Here is a 12128-nt window from a genome sequence, read left to right as displayed (position 1 = left end):
TTTTTCTCATGCCATAAATGAGTCGCTGACTGACGTTAAATGACGTCCAACCAAACCCACACAAGTTATGTGAACTGTATGAGAATGCGTCACAGGATTTTTTTTTTTACCAGGACCAGTCGTAATGTGAAGGATGAGCTGTCTGATGCACTTGTTACATCCTTAAATAGGAATCACAAGCGTCCAGTGGTACTGGGGCTCTCTCAATGTCCATGTTGTTTCTGATATCTTTATATTGTTGAACAACAGGGCATCTAAAGAACTCGCTTGTTCATCTGTATTTCCAATAACTGTTGGGAATGCAGTAAATTGATAAATGTGTGCACATTGTGTAAAACTACTCCATCATGAGTCAGTGTTTATAGCTAGCTGCAGAAGAGACAGCCATATTACCTTATAAAAGGACTTTTTAAAGTAAGCATGATAGAAAAGCATTTCTTAGCAGGTAATCAAGTTCTGCAGTCATCTGCACACAACATTTATCACAGCAGTGTATTCTTATATCTAAAAAAAAATGTTACGCTCGTTTCCAACCAAAACAATAGTGACTCCTGACACTTCTGACTGAAGATTCAGAAATGAAAACATTTTTTTTTTTTTTAACGAAACCCAATGTAGTAGGTTTCCAACAAACTGCAGTCATTTTGTCAAACATCACAAATGTATTTGAACTTGTCTTTCAGTCTCTTTATTTATTTATTTATTTATTTACACAGAACAATGCTAAAACATATGGTGTACAGGTATATTATGATATGTATCAATGTGTGGTCACTGTGCCCGAAATGTGCATGAGGAGGAATAAAATCGGAGCGCAGTTATTCATCTTAACACTTCCTTTTCTCTGTTGTGTTCAGTGGGTTTGTTGAGGCTGGACAACTGACAACTGCCTGGAGGACTTACACAACAGTGGTTGTGTGTGTGTGTGGGGTGTGTGTGTGTGTGTGGGTGTGTGTGTGTGTGTGTGTGCGTGCGTGTGTGTGTGTGTGTGTGTTTGTGTTTGACTGAACATGAGCCAAGAAAAAAAGATCTACCCACTCAACGACATCAGGTTAAAACGAGTAAGAATTTATTCTTGTTCTTTGAATGACATGTTTTACCTTCCACAGTAAAAATGACAAATAAGCCTCTGGCCATTACAACTAGACACTTTGCTGTATCGTTCTCCGATATACAGTTGAAGGTCCACCCTGACATAGTGAAGAAGAAAATAGAGGGTGTCAGTTAACAATGGAACTTTGTTGATTTAATGAGAACGTTGCAGTCTCTGATGCTGCTTGCCTTCCAGCGAAACTCCTCCACTATGATGTTAACATTGAATATTATCTATAAGTGGCATCACAATAGGCTCGCCTGTTTTTGCTAAGCAGTGACAACTTGCTCGGTGAGAGTCTGTGTGCACACCCACACTTCAACTCCTACTCTATGTCAACCTTGACACTTTTGCTTTGCTTCCATCTCACTTTGCTTTGCTTCCATATTGCCTCTGAGAACGCGAGGGAGCTGCAGGTTATACGGGGGGTGCGGCATGAAAGCATGTCCCCCGTGCTTTGGGTGAAAGGTGAAAAATAGGCCAATTTTAGGTGGACTTGGTAAATCGGCTAAGGAGATGGCATGGTGCCTATTTTAGCTGATTTCTTCTTCCCCCTCTGTTGTTTCCATTCCCACTTAAGCTCATGTTCCATCCGTATGTCTACATGTGTGTGACTCCTTTTTGGGGTTTTATTTCCTTCTGCACTTTGCCACTCATTTGACTCTCATTGCTCTCTTAGTTTCTTTGCAAATCGGCCAATTTGCAACTCCTCGATCCATCTGGCATCTTCAGCTGATGACTCATAGGAGTGATAAACTTACTGACGTAATTGCCTTTCGCAGCGCCACCAGCTTGTGAATCCATTCAACCTTATTTATCCACACTATGGCAGATGTCGTTCACAGTCAGAGCCATTCCACACCAGACTAAGACTGTATGAATGATTGTTGTGTCCTTTTGGGACACTTGACTCAGATGTACTCAAGATTTAGTCACATAGCAACAACCTGCTACTTTTTACTGGATAGTAGTTTTTAGTTGTTTTTCGTAACCTTTTTTTTTTGTAAGAAAAAAAATAAAATAATGCTCAGCATCCTCAATTGAAGATGTCACATCTCATGAAAGAAAAGCACAAGCGTAATCCAAGAAATATTCAATGTTTATCTTTATAAATATGTTAATCTGCATCCAGTCAATTCTTTTTACATTCTCAGTCTCAATATGTCACAGAAAGACATCCAACAACCAATCTCAGGCTTCCTGAAAGGAAGAATTCTTTCCCAGTGTTTGTCGTAAACGACACCATATTTACAGACAATTATTAAAATGGCAATAAAATGCAAAAACATTGAAATACAAATAAGTATAACAGCTCAAGAGTGGATGTTTTACTCTTCCCCCTCATGTTGCTGCTTCTCCTGCCAATATGTGTGGTACAATGCTGTCCTCTCCCATTTCTGTGAGGGCGCTGTCAACCCAGCAACCCTCTCACTCTCTCTCTCTCTCTCTCTCTCTCTCTCTCACTTCTCTCACTCTCGCCTTCCTGATTCTAAATCCGTCTCTTTACAAACATCGTCACTCCTCGTCATTGTCACGTCAGACCTCCTGCTCTGTCTTCCCTTCCTTCACTTTTCATGTAACTCCCTGAGCGCCTTCCGAAAAGATCATCTGTGTCCCCTCAATGCCTCGTCGGCTTCAGTGGACCTGGATCAAGTTGAGCTAGACGACATCAATTTGAGCACCCACAACAAACATACAGAGGTATTTACATGACACTGTAAGTGGTTACATTACTGTTGTTACTACACACTGTGTTCTAACAGTAATTAGTACAAGCCAGTCACCTGGGTGCAATAATAGCACTAATAGTTTTTTTACTCAGTTGAGTTGATGAAAATAATGACATCATTGACAACTGCTTTCAAATCTTGCTGATGTTAGCGATGGACTTAGCCCTCACAGCCCTGATTTCAGGAAAATCATGACATCATTCAGGCTTCAAGCATAATGCCTTGCCTGTGGCGTGTCGTATCGTATCGAAAGATCTCCTAGCAGCCCTGAAAAGTGTTTAGCCCTGTAGGTGGTACAATCGCAATCCCCCTATCTCGCTCACCGCGCACACAACCGAGCGGTCATAGGGGATAAAGAGAGTCTTCACACGGATCCTTGCAGCCTTTAAAACAGGCTGCAAGGTACGGGGGCGGGGCACTTGAAGTTGGATTCAGCCAAATAGCAAGTGGAGATTGCATGTGAACACTGAGACGGCTAGTACTGAGAGGGAAGAGGGCAAGGACGGTGAGGGAGAGGAGGAAGATGGATGCAGGTCAAACTCCGGAGGACATTCGAGCTCAAAGCATCGCATCGTGACACCGGAGTCCTCGTTGCCGTAGTTTGCCCAATACTCTTCCTGGTCGAGTTTAGGCAGTGCCAGTTCTTCCTCCCCCAGCTCATACTTGACCAGCGACGTGCTTGTGGACGGGCCTTTCCCGTACAAGCCGGCTTTGACCGTCTCGGAGGATTTCTCAAAGACACCTTTCGTTGATGACTGAGGCTTGTTTTTGTGGAACCACCATCTGGTTTTGGTACTGAAGGTGGTGGTGGTGGACCCGGCGATGGAGCCCGGATCAGGCAGCGGGCAGAGGGCAAAGTCCATTTCTCGAAGAAAGCGGAGGTCCTGACCACGACGAGTGGAAGGAGACGCGCAGATCACCTCAGATGAGGAGACGCGGGCCTCCCGGAACCACTCCCACAGGGCGCGGGCTTCGCAGCCACACGACCAGGGGTTGGCGTTGAGGCGGAGGAACTCAATGCCCTGAGTGTCCCTCAGAGTCTGACTGGGCAGCTCGGGCAGAGAATTGTTGAAGAGGAATAGCATGGTCAGACGACCCAGGTCGCGAAAGGCCCGGCGGTTCACCTGCCTGATGCGGTTGTCATGAAGGAGCAAGCGGTCAAGGTTTACCAAGCCGTGAAATACATTTTCGGAGATAGTGCGTATACGGTTTCCGTGCAGGAAAAGCTGACTCAGGTTGATGAGGTCAGAAAAGATGTCATCCTGCAGGAAGTGGAGATTGTTTTCCTGCAGACGAAAATAACAAAAGTAAAATACATTGGTATTAGACGCAATTCCATTTAGTGTCCTGTAAATAGAGAACCAGACTGTATCTCATGTGGCATCTTGTGGATTTTCTCATGCATTCTAATATGTAAATCTATGAAATCAATTGATCATTTACAACGTCACCAACCCTGTCATCAATTTGTGACGAATTCGACAAATGAAAAGGATTTTTTTTTTGCCCAATTTTGAGACTCCATACTAAGCCGTGACCTGTGTTCTCAACACACAAACACAAAAGTCTCAAATTACTGTGATTCAAATACCTGCCAGTGGAATACAAAATACATTTGTAATTATGTCTTTCTTTGATAGGTGAACATCTACCTGCGAGATACAGTCCATATTTTACATACAGTAAGTGTCTACATGACACTCTAGAAAGCTGTTTGAGCAATTCCATATATAGTACAACAGTACATGTACTACTTTGCTCTTTCGTAATACCTTTCAGCGCATTATTAGGATACTGAATAAATGCTCCAATGGTTTGCATTGCTGAATTAGGAATTACAACTAGTAGAAAACTAACATGGCAAGCTGTTTGATATCCAGTTTAAGGTCCTTATATTGCGCTCTCTTTACTCACAAGTAGGACAACTTTGGCGTATTGTTTCGACAACTACACGTTACTGGAGAGGCAAAACTATGCCCCACTTGGAAACTGCATGCTACTAGTACAACTAGTGAAATACTATAAAATTATATGAGTTGTCATCCAGCCATAAAGCCATTTCACAATTTATTCACAGCACACTCATTCTCGTTCATATTTCAAGACGCTAGAAGGAAATCAAATAAATGCTCAAATGTTTTTATTGAAAGCCATTTGAGCATTTATTAGATATGCGACAGGTGCACTGAATTGCCTTACTAGTGATGGAAAAAAAGCATACTAGTTCAATACCGTAACCTGGATATCAAGGATATTGAATAAATACCTCAATGGCTTTCCATGCTGTGTGGCACTGCAATACCGGTTAACTTACTTACAGTATTTGTATACATGATGTGTATATTTTATTTGGCCATTCATGTCCATTTTATTCTAGTGCTCCCTACCTGTAAGTAGAGATAGTGCAGGCTGTAAAGCTTGCGGAAGATGTCGTGAGGCAGGGCGGTGAGTTTGCAGCGGTGCATATGGAGGCTCTGGAGCTTCTCGAGGCCACGGAAGGCTCCTCCTTCCAGCCGGTGAAGGTTAGGGTTGTCCCCTAGGTCCAACTCCTCCAAGTCCCTCAGCTCACTGAAAGCCCCTGCTTCGATCCATGTAATGTTGTTGGAAAACAGCCACAGAACCTAAAATACAATATAAACACAGTATACGTGATTATTGCAGCAAGTGCAACATTTAATCGAATTTCATGCGCATTTCATACAATGGCTTCCTACCTGAGTTCCAAAGCCAAAAGAGCCAACTCTAAGCTCCGTGATCCTGTTGTTCTGGAGGAAAACGCGCTGCGACTCATACGGCACTCCGACCGGGACGGTGGTGAAGTTCTGCGCTTGGCAGCTTACAGTCATGGGAGTCGGGTAGCACACGCACAGGTGCGGGCACCCCAACGCCAGACTTGGCTTGCCGAGGACCATCCACACCACCAAACAGAGGGAGATGCCGCCTGCATGGAGGAGAGTGAGAGGAGGAAGAGAAGGAGGAGGTGAGTCGGGAGTTCTCCGTGGTGCTGAAATCAGCAACAATTGACTCCAATTTACCCTCTTCTGTATTCTATTTATTGATCATTTGTTGCTTGTACCCACTTTGCACAAAATGCACAAATTTTACTGTAGCATAAATAGACTATTTATATAACTGACCATAAACCAACATGTATCACCTTCAAGGTGTTTTCCATTCTTGCTTAGATTTTCTTAAAATGTATTTTTTCATCATGAATGCTGCTCTTGCATTTGTTTTGTCCTTTTTGGTTGATTCTATGTCATTAATACAAGCGAATATTTGTAAATGCTGCTGGTGTGACAATATAAATTTCCATGGGATGAAAAAAAACGTATCTATCAATCTATCTATCTGCCTTGTTTGTCTGTCAGACTGGCAATTTGTATTACAAGAAGATAACCCTGAATGAACCATAAGGTTTTTTAGTAGAAATTAGCATCTGCACCGCAGCCAACCCGACTTTTACGCACAGCGTTGCTAATACTTTAAACGCGTTCTGCGAGGTAATTATAGTTGAAATCCATCGTTATACAAAATATCTTTGCTATCACTCATTAATGAGACGCAGGAAAAGAAGAAACTTACTTTTCAAGTTGCGCACGACGGAGCATCGTCGGCTCCGAGAAATGGAGAAGGTTTCCATCCTGAACCAAAGCCCAAAGCGAGTTAGCCTAGTGGGGCGAAGTATTGCCTGCTATCTCCGCTGATGACCTGGTTCCCGAGTCGGAGCGACTGAGAGAGTGCCGGCTGTTGGCCACTCGTGTCCCATATATAGTCCCAGCATCCAGCGATTGCCTACTGAGGTGGTCACCGTGGACTCGCCTACGTCACAGACGATGGGGTCATGAGTGAGTGAGGGCGGCAAGGAGCGGAAAAGGGCGGGGCCCAGTGTCGGCCATTCTCTTGGGCAGCTTTACGCGCGCGAAGGCTGGTTGGATGATCAAGGAGGAGGAGAATGAGGACGCACGTAGAAGAAAAGGACGAGGAGGGAGCGAGCGCATATTGGAAAATCATGAATGGAGGAGGGAGGGAGCAGAGGCACGTTGCCCGCTAATGATGACTGAGCTTTGTGGAGGAGCGGAGGACGGGGAGGAGAAAGCGCACACAAGTCGTTTCCTGGCAGCGGCTTTCTAGACTCTTTTGGTCTGTTTCCGGCGCAATGCAAGCCAGACAAAAGCTACAACACAAAGCTCAGATGGATGTGAGCAAGGAAGGAGGATGCCCCCGAATTATGATTCAGCCACAAGGGAAAACTTCATGGCAGAAGAGAATCACTCCAAATAATTGTGGTTGTTTGGTTTCCAAGTTAAACACCAACATATATCCATCCATTTCCTACATCACTTCTCCTCAAGGCCTTGGTGAGCATGACCAATTCTGGGCTGGTCCTCAGTAAATCACAGGGCACATAACAATTAACAACCGTTCATATTCATATACATACATATGATATGCCCCATTTAGTCTTAAATCCCCCTCCATTTGGAGGGCACTAAGGAAAGCAATTTAAGCATTTATTTGAAATCTTTTGCTATTTTTTTTGCGTCCATATACGACTGTATCCACACCGATAAAACACTTCAGCGGAGTAGACCTATCGCACGACTGTGTCTTTTTTTCACGACTGTATGATATTTCGGCCATACTAGTAGGACAAATTACATGTGACGGGCGAGGAAGAACTGCAGGGGCGTGCAGAGGGTGGGGGCCAATGGGGCTGGGACCCCAGGCATCCACCAGAAGAGTGCAACACACACACACATTCACACTCACAGTTTTGCCTCACAGCAACATGTCGTTGTTGTTGTTATGCTCCAACAACTTCATGAAAAGCACCCTTGTTGTTCTACTAGTACACCGAATTGTCTGGTAATGACAAAGAGCATACTGTGCTAGTGGGACCTTAAGCTGGATATCAAATAAATGTCCATCACAATGTCCCATCACTGGTAAGCAATTTTTACAACAGGCCCGCACGTTACTCATGTGGTCCTTGGGGTTACCGGACACTTGCGATCATCATGTCAGTCAAACCTGATTTCGAATCTTCACTTAACCTATACAGTAGGATGAGTGTTTTTAGAACTCGGAGAACACCATGCAAGAACGGGAGAACAGGCTAGCTCCACACAGCAGGGAATAAGACGAGATTCAAATACAGGGCCTCTCGACTTTGAGGCAGACGCGCTACCACTAGCCTGAATTTGTACTGGTGTGTGTTCCAAAGTGACATAAAAACTGGAAAAACTTGTGTTCATTCCCGCAAAACTCCTTTCCAACAGATTTTATAGTTTTCTGACTGATTACAACTTTTTTTATGTTCCCAGCAGGCCCACTGGTTGAAACACGGCATTCTGATCAATTTTGCCTTTGTGGAATATAAATTAAGAAGCAAAATGCACTAGTACACCGAATTGTGTGTTGTAAACATAATTTTTTCACGACTAACCTGTTTTCTGAATCTGAGCCGTGATTGGTCGTTGTGAGCAGTTGTGAAGTCATTTTCAGTCGACAGAAGACAAAATGGCCGCCCCCAGAGATGGCTAAAAACGAGTGGATTAACACTTATTCCACAAACGCAATATTTATCTGAATACCTTGTTTCAACTAGTGGGCTTGCATAGAACATGTTCTTGAAAAAAATATCTTTGCGTTGATGCAGCGCACCGCTTTAATGCAGAAGTGGGTCCTAATTATACTAATATTTTAACAGAAAACTACAGACATTTTACCCCTTACTTGAAATGTAATTGTTGATGGTTTTGACACAAAAATTAAGTATGGACTCAGCATAGTAGCCCCACAATAGCCTAAAAAACTTTTCTTAAATCGTAGCGCTATGCTGACATGTGCACGATCAGTTTTTAATGGAATAGTTTCCAATATCAGTCAGTTTACCGTCTGTCATTTTTATGTTTTATTAATTCGGTACAAAAATAACATGAAGATTTCTTCAGTGAAACTATGAAGCAACCTGTGCCAGAAGTTTCATGGTAATAGATGATGTTGTCGTTGTCGTCTCTTTATCCTTGAGTTGCATGGTGCCATTCTCTTTTTTGCGACTTTAAAAAACACAATCCTTGAATTCAAATGTAGTCATTTTGGGATTTCCCTCCATGATACTTGCGGTGCATCCTGAATTAAATTGTACTGTACTCTTTCTAAAATAGAAGTCACACTCTTTTGAAAATTGCTTGTAATAATATTAATTGAAAATTGCGTTGTCTGATTCTATGTTAGTATTTCCATTTTAAGAGGTAATAGTAATTAATAGATTTAGTATATTAAAGGTGCTCGCTTTTTTTTTTTTCCAGGTTTTGTGCTCGCCGCATTCGAAGCCCCGACACCCTTAGCATTCACCTACTTTGCCTATATGGGCGTGCCTGCACTGCCTACCTAGTGTTAAATTGAATTAACTTTTTGAATTGATTCTATGGAATTTCATAGTGAATATTTTCTTATCTCTCATTATATTCTCTTATTTTTGTTGTGGGCTGCTTACTCTATTGGCATAAACACATCATATTGCAATAAGTGCAAACAGACTGTGCTTATGTTTGGGGTAATTCGATGCATCTGTTTGGAAAATGTAGAATGATTTGGAACATATGAGGAAAAATGTGAAGAAGTAAATTAGAGAGTGTCTCTTGCACTGAGACTATATTTTTACATCTTCGATTGAAACAGTAAATAATAAACTCGAGCCTCTGTGAAAGTGTGAATGTCTAAGATGTCAAATTCTTTTGGAATTATGTTTCTAAACTATACCATTTAAAAAAGTGATCCTCATTTAAGCATGGATATCTTTTCATAGACTCCACATGGAGTATTTTTCTGGTCATGAACGTGTCAGCCATATTTGATGTGGCAGGCCCCCCCAAATTAACGCATGTCAACTTCACTCAACATCAAAATCATCATATTAACAGTGTGACAGTCATATAAGTGTTAGTATAATAATAATAATAATAATAATAATAATAATAATAATAATAATAATAATAATGGTAATAATAATAACATACTTTTTGTAATTAATTTGTGTTTACATTCATTTTATATGCTTACAACGTTGTTTTTCGTTAAATAAAAATTAGAGATGTAAACATTCATTGAATTTTTAGAGATGTACTTTTAGAGACCTGTAAAACATGTCATGTCATGTCATCTTCCAAACCGCTTATCCTATACAGGGTCGCGGGGAGTTGCTGGAGCCTATCCCAGCCGTCAATGGGCGAAGGCAGACTACACCCCGAACTGGTCGCCAGCCAGTCGCAGGGCACACACAGACACCGTCACTGAGCGGGAATCGATCCCACGCTGCCCGCACACAACTCGGGCATGTGTACCACTACACTATCAGCGGACACCTGCAAAACATTCCAACATAATGTTTTGTAGTATGATCAGTGAAAAAATATATGAATACTGAAAAATATGTTGTGCCTGAGCAAGATTTTCTGACTTAACTACTGACTTGCTTGAACCAAGATATAACTTGACTCAAATAGCTTGACATTCGTTGGTGATTTGACTTGACTTGCTTGATTTTTTTTCCACAATCACTTGGGAATTGCTTGAGACTTGAAGATTACAACTTGAGACTGACTTGTGACTTGCACGTATGTGACTTACTTCCACGTCTGACCAATGATAAAGGTTACAATGTGATCCAGCTCTTTTTATTCAGTGGCGCGGAAGAGTCGTTGAGCAGCTTTTTTTTTTTGTTTTTTTTTTTGCATGTTTGACCTTGAAAATGAAGACAGACAGATGAGAGCTGTTTTGAGTTAGATAATAAAAGCCTTGCCATTCGTAGACTCACAAAGACAGCGAACAGATCAGCATACCAGACACATAAAAAACAAAATGAGTGACCAATAACATCTGAGTAATTCAGGCTGTGTTGTTCTTTAGTGCCCACTGACTGTCCGCGACAGCGTGAACACAGGCATCCCCTTCACACACACCTACAGTTCAGTACATCGCCAGCTGCACAAGTGTGTGACAAGTGTTTCTTGCGAAAACATTTCTTCCTTTGAACTTTGTCAAAATGCCACCACAGTGTCAGTCTGACAATGCGGCGTAAGTCACGCGCACACACAGTCGCTTTGGAGGCGCCATCTCCTCCAGTAAGTGTGTCGTATGCCACATCGTGTCCGTGTCGGTCCCACACAGAATTGAAATGAGGTTTCCCCTACCAGCTTGTCCTAGTCCATCTGTTTTTTTTTCTTGTCCCTCCCCCCTACACCATCGCAGTCTTGCACTGTTGTGCTTTGAACCATTGTCACTGAGTGAGGAGTGTGCGTCATAGCACCTAAAGCAACAGCTTGTTCTCTTGCTTCCTGTGGTGACAGTCAGTAACACAAGCAATCACAGTTTCAATCAACTTTTTGATTTGGCCTCCTGGGTTCACTGCTGAATGGATAATTGTTCTCAGTCATGTCACCTCGATTGCGCTGCAAACAGGTTGCGGCGGATATGCCTAATTGGATATTGAAGTCGAGGTGGGGTTGCTACCATGGCAACAGCATGCATCCTTTGATTTTACCTGCAGCACATAGTAAACACCATTCTCTCGCAATCTGGTACAGAGTCACACACTGGTTATTTGCACTCTGTGTATCTACTGTATCTGTGCAGCTGTCTTCTCTGCAAAATTATCATACACAAGAAATGTCATGGCAAATCCCAGGTTTGCATTAGACTTAAAGGGACAATGTGTTGAATGTTTTGATTTTGCAGTGATCATTCATTTTAAAAACCCACTATTCAACAATATAAATAAAAAATATGCTCACATTAACGTAGTTATTTTTATATAATCGTAGGTGAAGTAATCTCTAACTATAATACATAGGGCGCTACGGATACTCGAAGGAGACAAACTTAGTCAACAATTTCGGCTGCAGAGTCGCAGTGTTCGCCGGAGGGACGAACGACAAACGAGCGAGCCTTTTCCTCCGCAATCATACGCTTTTTCTTTTTTACTTTTTGAGACTATTCTGAAAATGATTGGAAGCAGCGGATCGCCGATTTCCATCAATCTTGGCCACACAACAACTCGGACACCGGAGGGGGTCCTCGGTTGCTCTTCGGCTGCTCATCTGCCTTCATCCACCGGGCGACTAAATGCAACTATGGCTTCGCGCACCCATTGCACTCTTCTCATTGAAAGGCTCTCCCTGCTAGAGGGACGAGTCCGTCAGCTAGAGCAGAACAATGTGGTAACCGTAGATGTGGCGGACACAACAGTTAGCATGGGTTGTAGCCAACCTGCTAGTCCGGTTAGCATTAGCACCAAGCGG

General features: G+C 42.6%; 1 protein-coding gene across 1 annotated transcript; it reads right to left on the bottom strand.

The window, feature by feature from the left end:
* Positions 1 to 2174: 2174 nt before the first annotated feature.
* Positions 2175 to 6631, bottom strand: rtn4rl2a (reticulon 4 receptor-like 2 a). Its single transcript, XM_086034584.1, has 4 exons — positions 6409 to 6631; positions 5538 to 5764; positions 5211 to 5444; positions 2175 to 4109 (listed from the first exon to the last, which is right to left on the bottom strand). Exons 1-4 carry the CDS (start codon positions 6464 to 6466, stop codon positions 3255 to 3257), a joined length of 1374 nt encoding a protein of 457 aa, XP_085890710.1. The 5' UTR covers positions 6467 to 6631; the 3' UTR covers positions 2175 to 3254.
* Positions 6632 to 12128: the final 5497 nt, after the last annotated feature.

This window comes from Filicampus tigris, chromosome 6 (genome assembly GCF_054856515.1).
Source record: "Filicampus tigris isolate MCC_2025a chromosome 6, RoL_Ftig_1.0, whole genome shotgun sequence".
Taxonomy (NCBI): domain Eukaryota; kingdom Metazoa; phylum Chordata; class Actinopteri; order Syngnathiformes; family Syngnathidae; genus Filicampus; species Filicampus tigris.
The sequence above is the reverse complement of the archived record's forward strand: the minus strand, read 5'-3'. Positions and strand labels throughout refer to the sequence as shown.

Coding starts and splice junctions, on each gene's coding strand:
- rtn4rl2a (XM_086034584.1), bottom strand. CDS start 6,466: ATGGAAACCTTCTCCATTTCTCGGAGCCGACGATGCTCCGTCGTGCGC. Junction 5,765..6,408: donor CGTCGTGCGCAACTTGAAAA/GTAAGTTTCTTC, acceptor TCCTCCATGCAG/GCGGCATCTCCCTCTGTTTG. Junction 4,110..5,210: donor TGCACTATCTCTACTTACAG/GTAGGGAGCACT, acceptor TTTCGTCTGCAG/GAAAACAATCTCCACTTCCT.